The sequence below is a fragment of the Bactrocera dorsalis genome, chromosome 3, assembly GCF_023373825.1.
Source record: "Bactrocera dorsalis isolate Fly_Bdor chromosome 3, ASM2337382v1, whole genome shotgun sequence".
Taxonomy (NCBI): domain Eukaryota; kingdom Metazoa; phylum Arthropoda; class Insecta; order Diptera; family Tephritidae; genus Bactrocera; species Bactrocera dorsalis.
In genome coordinates, this window is record NC_064305.1 from 25,685,694 (window position 1) to 25,698,611 (window position 12,918).

General features: G+C 35.0%; 3 protein-coding genes across 7 annotated transcripts; 2 read left to right on the top strand and 1 right to left on the bottom strand.

Annotated features, from left to right (window-relative positions):
* Positions 1-206: 206 nt before the first annotated feature.
* On the bottom strand, positions 207-4,004 carry LOC105222316 (WD repeat-containing protein CG11141). The gene is made up of 5 exons (XM_011199585.4): positions 3,657-4,004; positions 3,171-3,455; positions 2,463-3,105; positions 1,833-2,403; positions 207-1,396 (listed from the first exon to the last, which is right to left on the bottom strand). Exons 1-5 carry the CDS (start codon positions 3,876-3,878, stop codon positions 712-714), a joined length of 2,406 nt encoding a protein of 801 aa, XP_011197887.2. The 5' UTR covers positions 3,879-4,004; the 3' UTR covers positions 207-711.
* A 76-nt stretch (positions 4,005-4,080) lies between these two features.
* Positions 4,081-5,737, top strand: LOC105222317 (ribonuclease H2 subunit A). Its single transcript, XM_049452591.1, has 2 exons — positions 4,081-4,321; positions 4,471-5,737. The coding sequence occupies exon 2, from the start codon at positions 4,601-4,603 to the stop codon at positions 5,735-5,737; it is 1,137 nt and encodes a 378-aa protein (XP_049308548.1). The 5' UTR covers positions 4,081-4,321; positions 4,471-4,600.
* A 469-nt stretch (positions 5,738-6,206) lies between these two features.
* On the top strand, positions 6,207-11,809 carry LOC105222315 (transcription factor Dp). Of its 5 annotated transcripts, none has more exons than XM_049452587.1 (11): positions 6,207-6,394; positions 6,912-7,087; positions 8,592-8,695; positions 9,373-9,427; positions 9,490-9,581; positions 9,641-9,711; positions 9,781-10,096; positions 10,154-10,389; positions 10,460-10,542; positions 10,738-10,821; positions 10,883-11,809. In XM_049452587.1, exons 2-11 carry the CDS (start codon positions 6,991-6,993, stop codon positions 11,056-11,058), a joined length of 1,314 nt encoding a protein of 437 aa, XP_049308544.1. In that variant the 5' UTR covers positions 6,207-6,394; positions 6,912-6,990; the 3' UTR covers positions 11,059-11,809. The 5 variants fall into 5 exon arrangements, with proteins under 5 accessions (XP_049308544.1, XP_049308543.1, XP_011197883.1 ...); XM_049452586.1 differs by having other exon boundaries at positions 6,209-6,814; XM_011199581.4 differs by having other exon boundaries at positions 6,234-6,814; positions 6,882-7,087.
* Positions 11,810-12,918: the final 1,109 nt, after the last annotated feature.

Below are 12,918 nucleotides of genomic sequence, written 5' to 3' on the forward strand. Positions count from 1 at the left end.
AAACAAAAAAGCTGATATGGGAATCTTAAAATTGCAGACTTATATAAATGCACTTCCGTTTACTGAAGTTCAAGGCCGATATGTGGCGACGCTTAATCTGCTGCGGATATATATGAGCTCCGAGTAATTCATTCTAACGACAAATGATTTTGTTTATTTTTATTGGAACTCTCCAAGAAACACTCTCAAACAAATTCATAATTCTGCAATGCGATAAAAAGCCGTAAGTATTCCTTTATACATATATACATAAGTATTAGTAAGTATACAAAAGCACATAATGAAGCATATACATACATAAATTTTATTTGGTTTAGATTTTTACATACGTACATACGTATGCGAATTGCAAATAAATGCATAATTGAGTTGCTTTTCTAACATACAGATTCATAAAGCATAAGCGATGTTGCTTTAGCTAAAAATTTGCAAAAAAAAATATTTAAAATATTGAACAAAACACTAATAGTAGATAAAATGTTTAGATAATACAATATACCATAATATAATACATATGTTGGTTATTTAAAATTGAGATTTTATAAGCCAATGTGCAAAAGCGCCAAAATTATTGACATAACATTAATATTGATAATTAAAATGTCAGCCGCACTATTAGAAAGCGAGCTGATTTAGAACTTTCATATGTGATGTGTAATGGTAAAAAATCTCTACTTCAGGGAATGATACTTAAAAGCACATGTTATCATTTCAATTATCCAAAAACTCCCATTCGCTGGAACTTCCATTAGACTCGGCAGAAGGTGGTGGAGTTTTTTGCTGCACCTTAGGCGGCATTGCGCACGGATCACATGCGCGTCGAAAGTCTGGTAAGAAACTAATAATTTCCTCATTCGCTTCCTCATTCACTGGCTGTGCACAAACGAATTGTAAATGTTCGGATGAGACTTGACGTTGGGCTGATTGAACGAACGCTTTGGCACTCCCGCCTTCTTGTTCATATTCCTCCACTAGAGTTGCGGCACGCAAAGCTGCATGACACAGTTCATCGATTGGTTGTCCAGCGCTGTAATCTGAGTAAATATTATCCGCGTCGTCGTCTTCCCCCATGTAGTAGAGCTTTTTGCGTGGCGTTGTCTGGACACCAGCATCTTCGACTTTAGTTTGTTTGGGATATGCTTGGGCGAGCTCTTTCAGTGGCATTGGCGTGGGAGTAGAAGCTGGTGCAGCTGGCGGAGAATGTATTGGAGATGGTGTTGCACATTCTAAACTAGATTGTTTTGGACCAAATGAAATGCCAGCTAAGTTTAGTTCTTCAGCGAGACTTTTGGGTTTTATGGAGAACTTTTGTTTGTCCGCTTCAGGTGAAACAGGCGACAATGGTGTCGACAGAGAACCACAATTTGATTTGGTTTTCAATGTTGCATTTGTTTTGCTGTTTGATACAAAGAAAATACATATGTATATACATATTTATGTTTATAAATGAATCAAATTGAATAATACGTTTATTTGTACACTTTAAGGAGAAAATATTCTCAATATAACAGTTACATTTTGTGATGTTAGTTTGACAGTTTATTAGTTCCGAGTGGAAATCTCAACAAACTTCAATGGAGCGGCTTTAGACTCATAGTCTCTTAAGAAAAGTTGTTCTGAACGATCCATAGAACATTTCCTGCATAATAAATCGGCGCGCTCCTATATACAGAAACACTGATAACGGATACGGCTAAATTGACTTAGCTCGTTACACTGATGATATATATATACTTCATAAGGTTACAATCTTCGTTGCAAACTTAATATACCCTTTATGGGTATAAAAGATTGTAATATTTTAAAAATTTAAATAATATTCATATGCTCACCTCGGTTGATTACTTTCTGTTTTTTTTGACGTTGTGGTTGCGCAAAAACTGCTATTCATTAATGTTGGCTTAGTTGTTGTATGCTTTACGTTGGTTTTTGTCTCTACAACTTCAACAGCAGTCAGGGTTTTAACTGACGTTTCCAAATCGGTTTCTGGCTCTGCAACACGACCAATTTCTACAATGCCCTGTGACTTTGTTGGTGCCGCAACTTCGCTGCTGCTACTCGTTAAAGCATTCTCCCGATCTCGGCTGCGTCGTTTCTTCCGACTGCTAACACTTTGCGATATGCCGCTATGATGCAATATAGATTGGTCGAAATCCATTTCAGAAATCTGATTAAAAATCTCCAAACGACGATTTTGTTCAGCGCGTGGCGATTCTACAGCCAATTCTATTGGTACATTTAAATTGAGTAACTCAACAGGCGGTAATTCAAAACATTCTTCCGCTTTACCCACTGGCTGCTCGGGTGGTTCAAAGGACTCAGCGGGCGAATCAAGTACACCGGCGATTGAAGCACCTAGCAAAGGAACTGGGGGCGGCATTGACGGATTGAAAATTATTTTGGCTAAATAAAATATATTGTTAAAACTGAAAATAATAGTTTCAATGTAGATATTTAACTACCAGTTTTACTCGGCTTCTCTGGCATAGGTGCCAGCCGAAGCAAAGAACGTGTACCTTCCAAAACGAAAATCTCCTTATCACACACACAAAAATCAAGTATTTTTCGAAAACCTCGTGCCACAGCTTCGACGCGCAGACGATCCAAATTTAGCAAATACAATGTGGACTCGTCATGCGTAACGATCAGCATATCATCGCCTTTATACAATTGTATTGCGCCAAAACTTCTGTTAATTTCGTCGTTTTCGGCAAAATTAGCATAAGAAGTTATATTTCGTTCGCAACACATTGATTTAGGATTAAGTATTGGTATTTCCCAGGTAGGACTACGCGCTACAGCTTCGCGAAAAAGTAATGTTTTTTCCACATTACCCTCGGTGTCAGCAATCCAAAATCGTAATCCTGGACGGCCACATATCAAGACTGGACGAGAGTTTTGTTGTTTAAGGAATATGCCACCACAATCCGACAGAACTTTTCGATCTTTCTTTCCAACTTGTGTAACTTGCCATTGCCCGGTAACAATACTGAACTGGCATACAATGGAACGATATAGTGTGGACACGAGCAAGTAACTCTGGAAAACACTAAGCTGCACGATTTCATACGCCTCGCTAAGTATTTCGGTCGATTTGCTGATGTGCTGGAGATTAGAACCAAGGTAATATATGTACCTAAGAGCTTTAACATTATACTAAAATAACTTACCGCTTGAAAATCAAATTCGGTTAATACTACAATGCCTTGTCGATCACCTGAATAAAGTTTCATGCCGTTCTTTGACCATTCTACACAGCTTATGGCGCAGCTATGCAAGTCACGTATATTGTATCTTTCAATGGGCTTGGCTCGAGCACATGGTGCAACCAAATTCAAATCTGGTGGTAGTTGTTTTTGTATTTGAAAAACACTCACTTGACCACTACCATTTCCTGCTGCTACCATATACTCCACCGAATTGACAATTTTGACACAAGTAATGCGAGCCGGAAACTATATTAACGGTACACATGACATTAGAATCGAATAGTTAATAAGTAAATACACTTTAGACACGCAATTTATATATAATTAAACTTCAAATATGGGTGTATCCTTACAATGCATGAGTCATTTAAACCCGTAGGTGAGGTACATATATGTATGTATGAAGGCATATCAAGGATAACTTTATATTTAAATATTTAGCTTTACCTCTGTGCGCAGCTTCTGCAATTCGCCGGTGTACCGGTCATACCAAAAAACAATCCCAGCGTCACTGCCTAATGCTATAAATTCGGAAATTGCATCGACACAGGTAATATTTAAATCTGCTGGGAATATGCCAAGTGCTCGTATCATACGAACAGGAATCTTTTCCATAATATCTGTTAAAGGTGCCCATTCTCGTATCGAATAAAGTTCCTTGGAGTTCATCGAATGATGATTAATTAGGTATTTACTTTCACAATTATTTATTATAATTACTTTTCGCAAAATTTTTTATTTGTTTATTTACTTTATTCCGTTTTCGCCTTGTAATGGTATGTCAACATAAAAGCAACAACAACATGTAAGCGGTAAACAAATCAGCTGAACTGCCACGCTACCATATTTCAGGTAAAATTTTAGAGATTTTAATCGCATTGAAATTAAACGACGATTTTTCCAAACCAAACATCCAAAACTACTTATATATGTATGTAAGTAAATATAAAAAAAATTAATAAAATTTCAAATAGCAGCTATTGTACTTATTATACTATTTGGACGTCATTATACTATAGGGATAAAAACAAAGATTGTAACCACTTGCAAGTTTTCGCCTTTACAGAAACAGCTGTTCACTAGAACTGCCCAACTCAATTGGAATCCTAAAGGTATTTCGTTAAAATATTTATAGCGCTCACATATTGTTTTATATACAGTATACTACTCATAAATTAATTCTTCTCAAATATAAATATTACTATTTATGTTTAAAGATTATCATGACGTAGAAACTTTACTTGTTTTATATGTTATGCAGCAGAGAAATTTAGTGACAACCATAAACAAAAAATGTAAACAAACCAAAAGGCGCCAAAAACAAGCAATCAACGTAGTCAAATGAAAACATATGTACCACCATACAACAAAGTGCATTTTGAAACAAAGTTATGGATTCTGTTCAAGAGGAACCACCTAAGAAAATTATCAAGACTGAACCAAATGAAGATGAGATAAAATCAAAAAATGGAAAAATCAAAGAAGAGAATGAAATGAAAAAAGTTGATGTTAAAGAAGAAATATCTCCAACCAAGGACGTAAAGGCTGAATGTGATGGATCTGCGCCAGCATCCGATGTGGTTGTGGATAAAATTGATTCACTGAAAACTTTGGGACCATTTATTGCGGCGCGAGATAATTCCCAAAACGTTGTTTATTTCCAAGACCTGCCTGATATTTGCAAGACTGAACCATGTATGCTGGGTGTAGACGAAGCTGGACGTGGTCCAGTTCTCGGTCCAATGGTTTATGGCATAGCATTCTGTCCATTAAATAGAAAGCAAGTATTAATCGATTTAGGGTGTGCTGACTCCAAACAGTTAACAGAAGAAAAGCGTGAGTTTATATTTAATGAAATGAATACTTCGAAAACATCACGAAATTGTGTTGGTTGGTCTGTAGAATTGATTTCACCTAATGTTATTAGCACTAGCATGCTACGACGCTCAAAATGTTCACTCAATGAAGTATCTATGACATCAGCGATTGAACTTATTAAACGTGCTATTGAGGAAGGAGTTAATATTGCAGAGGTATATGTGGATACTGTTGGACCCCCAGAAAAATACCAAGAAAAGTTGAAAGGAATATTTCCACAATTTAAAATTACTGTCGCTAAAAAGGCAGATTCTACTTATCCTATTGTTTCAGCCGCTAGTATTTGCGCTAAAGTCACTCGCGACACCGCTTTAAAGGTATGGAAGTTTCCCGAAGGAATCAAGTTGAGTTCTGCCAAATTTGGTAGTGGCTATCCAGGTGATCCAGTCACTAAACGTTTTCTCAGTGAGAATTTGGACATGGTGTTCGGTTTCCCACGGCTGGTACGTTTCAGCTGGTCAACGGCGGAGAATGCTCTGACGAATAAAGTGTTTGAAATGGAATTCGATGAACCAGATGATCAAAAACCGAAATATGCTGGGCCAAAGTTAACTCAGTTTTTCAAAGGGGCGGCAAAAAACGGCGATGTGCAACGTAAAACCTGTCGATTTTTTAGGGAACGTTTTCTAGATAGCGTTACCGATTTCTAATAAGACGAAAGATTGTAAAGTATTTGTCATTTGGTGAAAATTATGTAATCTGTAATAAATTTTTAGTTGTAATAGAAATCCAATATATAAAATTTGTTATATTGATGGCATACCTGCAGTACTGCCCATATATGGGTATAACGACGATCGAAATCGTTATAAATTCATCATTGGTTCTACAGGGAGAAACAGGCGGTATCATTAATGTTTATGAGATACACTGAGAATTTTCTTTTCGCAAAATATCATTTATTGGTTCCCTAAGAACGCTTTGTATTTAGTACACATATATCTGTTCCAGACTGGTTTAATGGAATACATTTTTAATTATATTTATTTACGTTTTTTGCTAATTAATAGCAAATATCCCTTTTATACACAGAAAAGAAACAACATTGCCAGATGCGTGATTTGGTCGCTTTGGCGCGCTATAATCAGCTGAGCGCTTTCCGCCTCTATCATGCCCATTTGCTTACTCTTTCTGCAGCACGTCGAAAGTATCGCAAGTCGCGTTTTCCACACACGATTTTTTTAACGCTAAATTTGTGCAAAGATTTCATAAAGTTAACGCTAAGTGATTAATTTAAAAATATAGAATTTGTAAAATTTAGAATTTTGTGAATTTTTTGCAAGTAAGCTGATAAAAATCGGGGCCGGGTAAGTGGGTAAAAATTGGCAGGAAAAAATCGTATTTTTCGGTGTGTGGTGTGTGTGCGGGTAGAAAAAAACGCGCTGCTGTGGTGGGGAATTCGAATTGCCGCTGCTGCTGCTCTCGCCATTTTGAGTCGAATAAAATTTTTCTGCCTCCAATACGACAAAGGCATAGACTGAAAAGGAGATTCTGAAAATAGAAGTCTCTATATTGCGGTCTTCCAATATTTGGAGACATTTAAATAAGTGGAAAGCGCCAAAAAGGTGTGAAATTTCACCTTTCAGGCATCTGCACTTATACTCTTTTTCGCGGATTATCGTGAGATAATATACTGCCTTTGCTGGTAGGCGAGTTTGAGGCGGGAAGATATCGATAATAAACAATAAGCGGTCAGAAGAACTTAAAGCCACTACAGGAGCTCAAAGGTAAACCATAGGATACGGCAATAATATCCTTTGAGCATTGGGGCGTGATTACAAGCAATTCTTATAGTCTGTAGTCTTGGCTTTTTACGGTGCGTAGGTGTCTGGACGGTGGAGTAGAAATTGAACTGATAAAAAAGCAAAAGACGAAGGAAAGACAACGTTAAAACGAAACGAAAATGGCGCATTCAATAGCGACTACAGTCACAGCAACAACTTCAGCCGCTGCCGCATCGGCGACAAGTGAAATCAACTGTATAATCCAGGATGTAAATGGTGAGTTAGAGGATTACTTTACTACTTTTGATAATCCTTTACGGATGGGGATACAATTCAGTTTTGTAAAAACTACAGTAAGTCGTTGTCGGCGATGCAACGAAGTTAAGTAGTTACCTTGGGTTCAGTGCTCGTGTTGGCAGTTGAGGTCGCATTGCCGTTGTTATTTGTTCATGCCTGTGGTGATTTTTGATAGCATTTTGTAGATCGCGCTGGGCGGCACGCATATGAATTAAATGTGAATGGGGAAATGAAGTGCGGTCAAGAAGAGGGTGAGAAGCACGCAAATCAGAAAAGACGTGCATGTCGTATAAGGTAAAAGAAATATGAATAATAATGGGAAAAGGGAGACGCAATGAAAACACAAGCGGAAAAGGAAATGTAGGAAATCTGTGACAAGGAATAGGAGCAGTATCCAGTTTACAAAAAGTCTCTAATAGTTAATAATTTAGACAACTTTAAATGTTAAGCCTAAGTATGGATGCAACATCTAATTCCTTTAATATAATGTCTCCGCATTTATGCATAGTTTCTGCTTGCCGCATTGAAATTTGTTTATAAATTTCAAGTTTCTTCCAAAAATATGTGCAAATTATCGAAATTAATTTATTTATTGGTAGTATATCAATTTTTTAAGCTGGTCTATTGCCAATAAGTATCAATTTTTCTGAATTACATTTTTATTACAAGATTTTGCTATTTTTGATAAATAATGTGCAAACACCAAATAGCAAGTCAGAAAATTTAAATATTCTTAAATCAAGCTGTTCACCTAGGTATATGATATGAAATATGCTGACTGAAAATTTTGACACTGCCACCCTAATTAAGCTAGTTAAAAACGTAGGCATCAAAATTTATGTCTGCCAGTTCGCCGTATTTATTACTCGTGTGTTTTGTTTGCTTTCTGTTGTTGACTAGCTCTAACCATTGATACTGCGTTATAAAGGGGCGCTGACATACCACATCTACCGCATTTCGACAAATACATACGTCCTACGTATATAATATAAATTCTAAGCTTTGAAAACTAAAGACTATTAACTTCTAAATGCACCAAAGAATTATTATGTAGCATATTTAAAATAAATCGTATATAACTTGGAGCAGCGCACAATGAACACAAAACGTCATCTCCTGGTTACAAACGTGTGCTGCGTAAGTAATTTTTTGTATGTGAATAGAGAGTTGTGAATTGCTAGTGCCAAAATTTTCCGCGCCATATATTACTTTAAATAGTTAAATAATTTAAGGAGGAATAACACAAGTTTTGCATAGCGACTCATAAGCTGCTAACTTGTTTCATTTGCTTTAGCTATGATGTTATTCCGTTAGTTGCCACGATGATTCTTACCATACATAAATCTATTGCTACTACATATTTTGTTTTCGCTACCGCATTCATTAGTTGTATTGCACATACACTTACATATTCATACACCTAGTACATGTATTTGTGTATCTATGTGTACGGATGATCACATAAATGTTATTCTGTTTACAGGCAAACTTGTCAAGATACTGAGTCCAAAGGATATAAAGCAGGAAACACTCGGTAACGCAAGTGGCAGTTCCCGTAACTCCAGCGCGGGCTCATACACACAGGTGGTAAGTAATAAATTCCAAGTGTAGTATGTAGTGCGTAAGAATTGACTAGCTAAAGTTAATTGCACTTTTGAGATACATGTATGAGTTCGTTGTGAGTTTTGTGCGGCTGTTTACTAAATTGGCGCACTACCTTCTGAGGTAATTGTGCCAGGCTGCCTAATATAACATAAGCATGCGCAATGCTGTTACGCCACGCCAAACGTCATGTTTATTATTTTGGTTATAATCAGCTGGTTAAATATACTTTTTTTCTTTATACAAATGTGCATGTGTGAAGATGAACATAATATATGTATATATATCTATATACTTTTGCATTTTTAAGCATGTGTGGCGTATGGTGTAAAAAATTTTCCCATATATCATTTAATGGTAGTTTAGTTAAACTCGTACACGTTAAGAATTTGCGAATACGTTTTTATTTAAAATATTTGTTCCAATTTCAAGGATACACGCAGATGTGCATGTGTTATTTGTTACTTACCGATCCAAAGAGCGTCAGGTCGTCGAAATGACAGCCCTTGGCCGGAAAAAATCCGTGTCAATTCCGGTATGCTAGAAACAGCTGTCGATACGTGTGTATGTGTGTATATATATATTTAATTCATCCCACTTAGAACTTTTTTTACTTTACTGATGATTTTAATCACATTTATTTTTGTTTATGCTTACTTTAGGCTACTTCAAGTCAACAACAATATTTGAGCCGATATAATTTACAAAGTGGCGATAGTAAGTTTTAATATTACTATTAGTTAATTAAAAAATCTAAAAAATATATTTTTGATCTTTAGGTAATAACACATATACCGTTATATCAACTCAAAGCAGTGCCGGCAAACATCAGCCGACATTCACAGCGATTAAGTACGAAACGCCTGACACGGTAAGCGCGATAATTGCAATAAAAATTCTAACTAATTAATAAGTAAGATATAATTTTAGGTCACCATCAAAACGGAGGAGCGTTATACAAAATATACACCAAATAATAATATAAAAATGAAATCAAAACTGTAAGTAACTTTATATCACTTAATTTTAATCTATAATTGTAATTTTAAACCATTCTATATTTCTAATAGACACAGCACTAGTAGCCCACATTCTAATTCGGCACGAAGGCAACGCAAGCCTGAAAAAGCGGGTAAAGGGTTGCGACATTTTGCTCTTAAGGTTTGTGAAAAAGTCAAGGAAAAGGGTGTCACAACATACAATGAAGTGGCCGATGAATTGGTTGCCGAGGAACTACATATGAATTCCATAGATTCAGCAAACTGTGATCAAAAGAATATACGCCGGCGTGTTTATGATGCGCTCAACGTTCTTATGGCCATGGAAATAATATCAAAAGACAAAAAGGAGATACGTTGGATAGGCTTGCCATCAAACTCAGCTGAGGTAAGCTTGCACTGTCTCTATTTTAATATTCCCATTAATGAATAAAACTTTTTAAAGCAATGTTCTGAACTGGAAAGACAAAATGAAGAGTGTCGCCAACGTATACAACAGAAACATCAACAACTAAATGAGCTGTTGCTGCACCAAGTCGCTTTCAAGAGCTTAATCGAACGCAATAAGGAAGCGGAACGGCAAGGCAACGTGCCAACACCAAATTCATCCATACAGCTACCCTTTATCATAGTTAATACGCACAAATCAACAAAAATTAATTGCAGCGTTACGAATGACAAGTGGGTGCAATTTAAAAAAAAAAATTATTTTTTGCAAATATAATAAAATTCAACCTATAAATTTCACTAGATCCGAGTACATTTTCAAATTTGATGATCAATTCGAGATGCACGATGACGCCCAAGTACTGAAACGCATGGGATTACTTGGAGGTAAGTTGCAAACTTAATCGTTATATTTATAAATACTTAATTTGAGAAGAGATGCGGCGGTTATACATCATATTATTATTGTTCAATCATTTATGTATCGTTGTAATATTAATTCGTTACCTAACCTTAAATGTTTGTAAATGTGTGCCTAAGCAGCTTATTCTTCTATTAATGTTGTAATTTTTGATTGCAAAGGTTTGGACAAAGGCGAGTGCTCACACGAAGACATCGAACGAGCAAAAAATTTGGTACCACCGAATTTCGAGAAGTACATAGAAGGTATGAATAATTGTTATTTCGTTTAAATTGATTATTTAATAATTGACTCTTGTGTTTTCAGCTTATGGCAATGGCAAAGGTTTGGCATGTGACTCGGATGACGATACCATGAGTGGCTATGCTGAACTTACGAATGAGTCGTCATCACATGGTTATTCTCGTGGTAATGGTCGTGGTTGTGCTAAAACTGGTGATGATGACGATGACGATGAAGATTTTAATAGCGATATTGATTGAGGCGAATTCATGGTTGCGTACAATAACAGCAACAATACATACAACTACAAAATAAACAGCTGCAACAGCAACAATAACAATAATCTATGTTTATATAACAAAAACACAACAAACGAAGGATTTTCTGTCGGCGGTGTTGGCCCAATTTCCGAAATAGACCAACAGACATTACCACCAGCCCATCTCAACCGCTTACCTACTACATCCAATGGTGTAAGCACAACGATCACCGAAGCCAGCAGTCACTCAACAGAGGACTCCTTCAGTTTCTCATTTATTTCGGCCTTATTAGGTTTGCATTAAATCGGGAGCAAAGTGTCGAAAAAGAACTTAGTTACACTAACATTTATTTAGATGTCAATTTGTTTATTAATTTAAGCGATGACAGCGGCTGTATATTACGACTAAAGTAGCTTGAATGTACTTGTATGTTGCCGTACTCTGCTAAGGAATGTAAGGCAAAGCCTTTTAACCATTTAATAGACTTTTGCTTTTCAATATTATTATTTAAATTTCTACACTGTGGAGAATTTGTTAGGCTTAATTTAGTTTTTTGTTTTTGCATTTCAATTTGCAAATTTGTATTGAATTTTTAACGTGCATAAGACTTTTTCAGAAAAGGGGTGTGATTTAAAATGTGATGATTTGTGAAAGTTGTGCATGAATTCGATTATATAAATATAAAAAAATTATATTCAAAATGTTTAGTAAAATAACAAATTAAATATTTTAGCGCTTATGCAAAAAAAAATTATATTTTTTATTTGGTAGTTTTTCAACTGCTTGTGTTCTAATTCTATTCTTATTTTTCCCAGAACATTGAGAAGTTTAACTTCATTTTTTGATTTAGCAAGTGAATTTTTTGAAAAGCTTGCAAAACTTTCGTGTTATCAAACAATAAAAATGTTATGTAAAATCTCATCTCATCTCAGTCGCATTGTTCAAAATTATTTCGCTGACAATACAATCTATTAATGTGTATTAGGTTAAACAAATCCTCTATCTTTACAGTAATTTTATCGATGTTTTCACCACGAATACTAAAATTTCTAAAGAATTTAACTGTTTATTAATGTCCTTTTTCAGTTATGCGGATTTTTATTATTTGCTACATGTTAAAGCATAATTTTAGGGGCATAATTAAACAACTATGTATAACAAACAACTAAAATTATCGATTTTGTTCGAATACTTCTAGTGTTTTGCTTATTTTTTCATATCTTATTTATTATTGGCCAGCAATTTCTTTTAACAATTGTAAACAAACGTATAAATTTTTTTTATTTCATCACACCCCGAAAAGTGTATGGCAATATCTTCTGTATAAGTAGTATTTTTTCTAAATTTATTGTATACTTTTTAACATATAAAATATGTTATTAAAAAGAGTTTCAACCTAGTTTTATTAAATTTTACGCTAAATTATTAATAAGTCAAAAATAATAATTGAATAAAATAAGGAATTAGGAAATTAAAAAGCCTAAATTTTTATTAAGAATTGATTGAGAAGCTCTCTATTATTTGTATATGTATATGTATTATAGTTTTGCTTAAATTACAATTTAGAAGCAGGTATGAGAAGTATAGGCGCAAATAAAATAATATATAAAAAATAAAAGCATATTTGGTAACAAAAATATTACATGGTTTACATAAAATAAAAAGGAAAGGCCTCAAGAAACACAGAAACCTTTTGTGATTTCCAAACAATATTTTTTAATGCAATAATACGTTTATTCGAAACGTATTTGGTGTCAATGTGCACTCTTTGAGGATAGGGCTTTCAATGATAACGTCCAATACTTCCAAAAAAAGTCTTGACCAAATCGGCATGTTTTAAATAAAGAAATGTCAACATTT

What these genes read in the sequence shown, in the direction of transcription:
- LOC105222315 (XM_049452587.1), top strand. Translation starts at nt 6,991, where the DNA reads ATGGCGCATTCAATAGCGACTACAGTCACAGCAACAACTTCAGCCGCT. An exon ending in CGGGCTCATACACACAGGTG is followed by an intron (nt 8,696 to 9,372) that starts GTAAGTAATAAA and finishes TGCTTACTTTAG; the next exon opens with GCTACTTCAAGTCAACAACA. An exon ending in ACGCATGGGATTACTTGGAG is followed by an intron (nt 10,543 to 10,737) that starts GTAAGTTGCAAA and finishes TTGATTGCAAAG; the next exon opens with GTTTGGACAAAGGCGAGTGC.
- LOC105222316 (XM_011199585.4), bottom strand. Translation starts at nt 3,878, where the DNA reads ATGAACTCCAAGGAACTTTATTCGATACGAGAATGGGCACCTTTAACA. An exon ending in CCGAATTTGATTTTCAAGCG is followed by an intron (nt 3,106 to 3,170) that starts GTAAGTTATTTT and finishes TCTAATCTCCAG; the next exon opens with CACATCAGCAAATCGACCGA. An exon ending in AGAGAAGCCGAGTAAAACTG is followed by an intron (nt 2,404 to 2,462) that starts GTAGTTAAATAT and finishes TATTTTATTTAG; the next exon opens with CCAAAATAATTTTCAATCCG.
- LOC105222317 (XM_049452591.1), top strand. Translation starts at nt 4,601, where the DNA reads ATGGATTCTGTTCAAGAGGAACCACCTAAGAAAATTATCAAGACTGAA.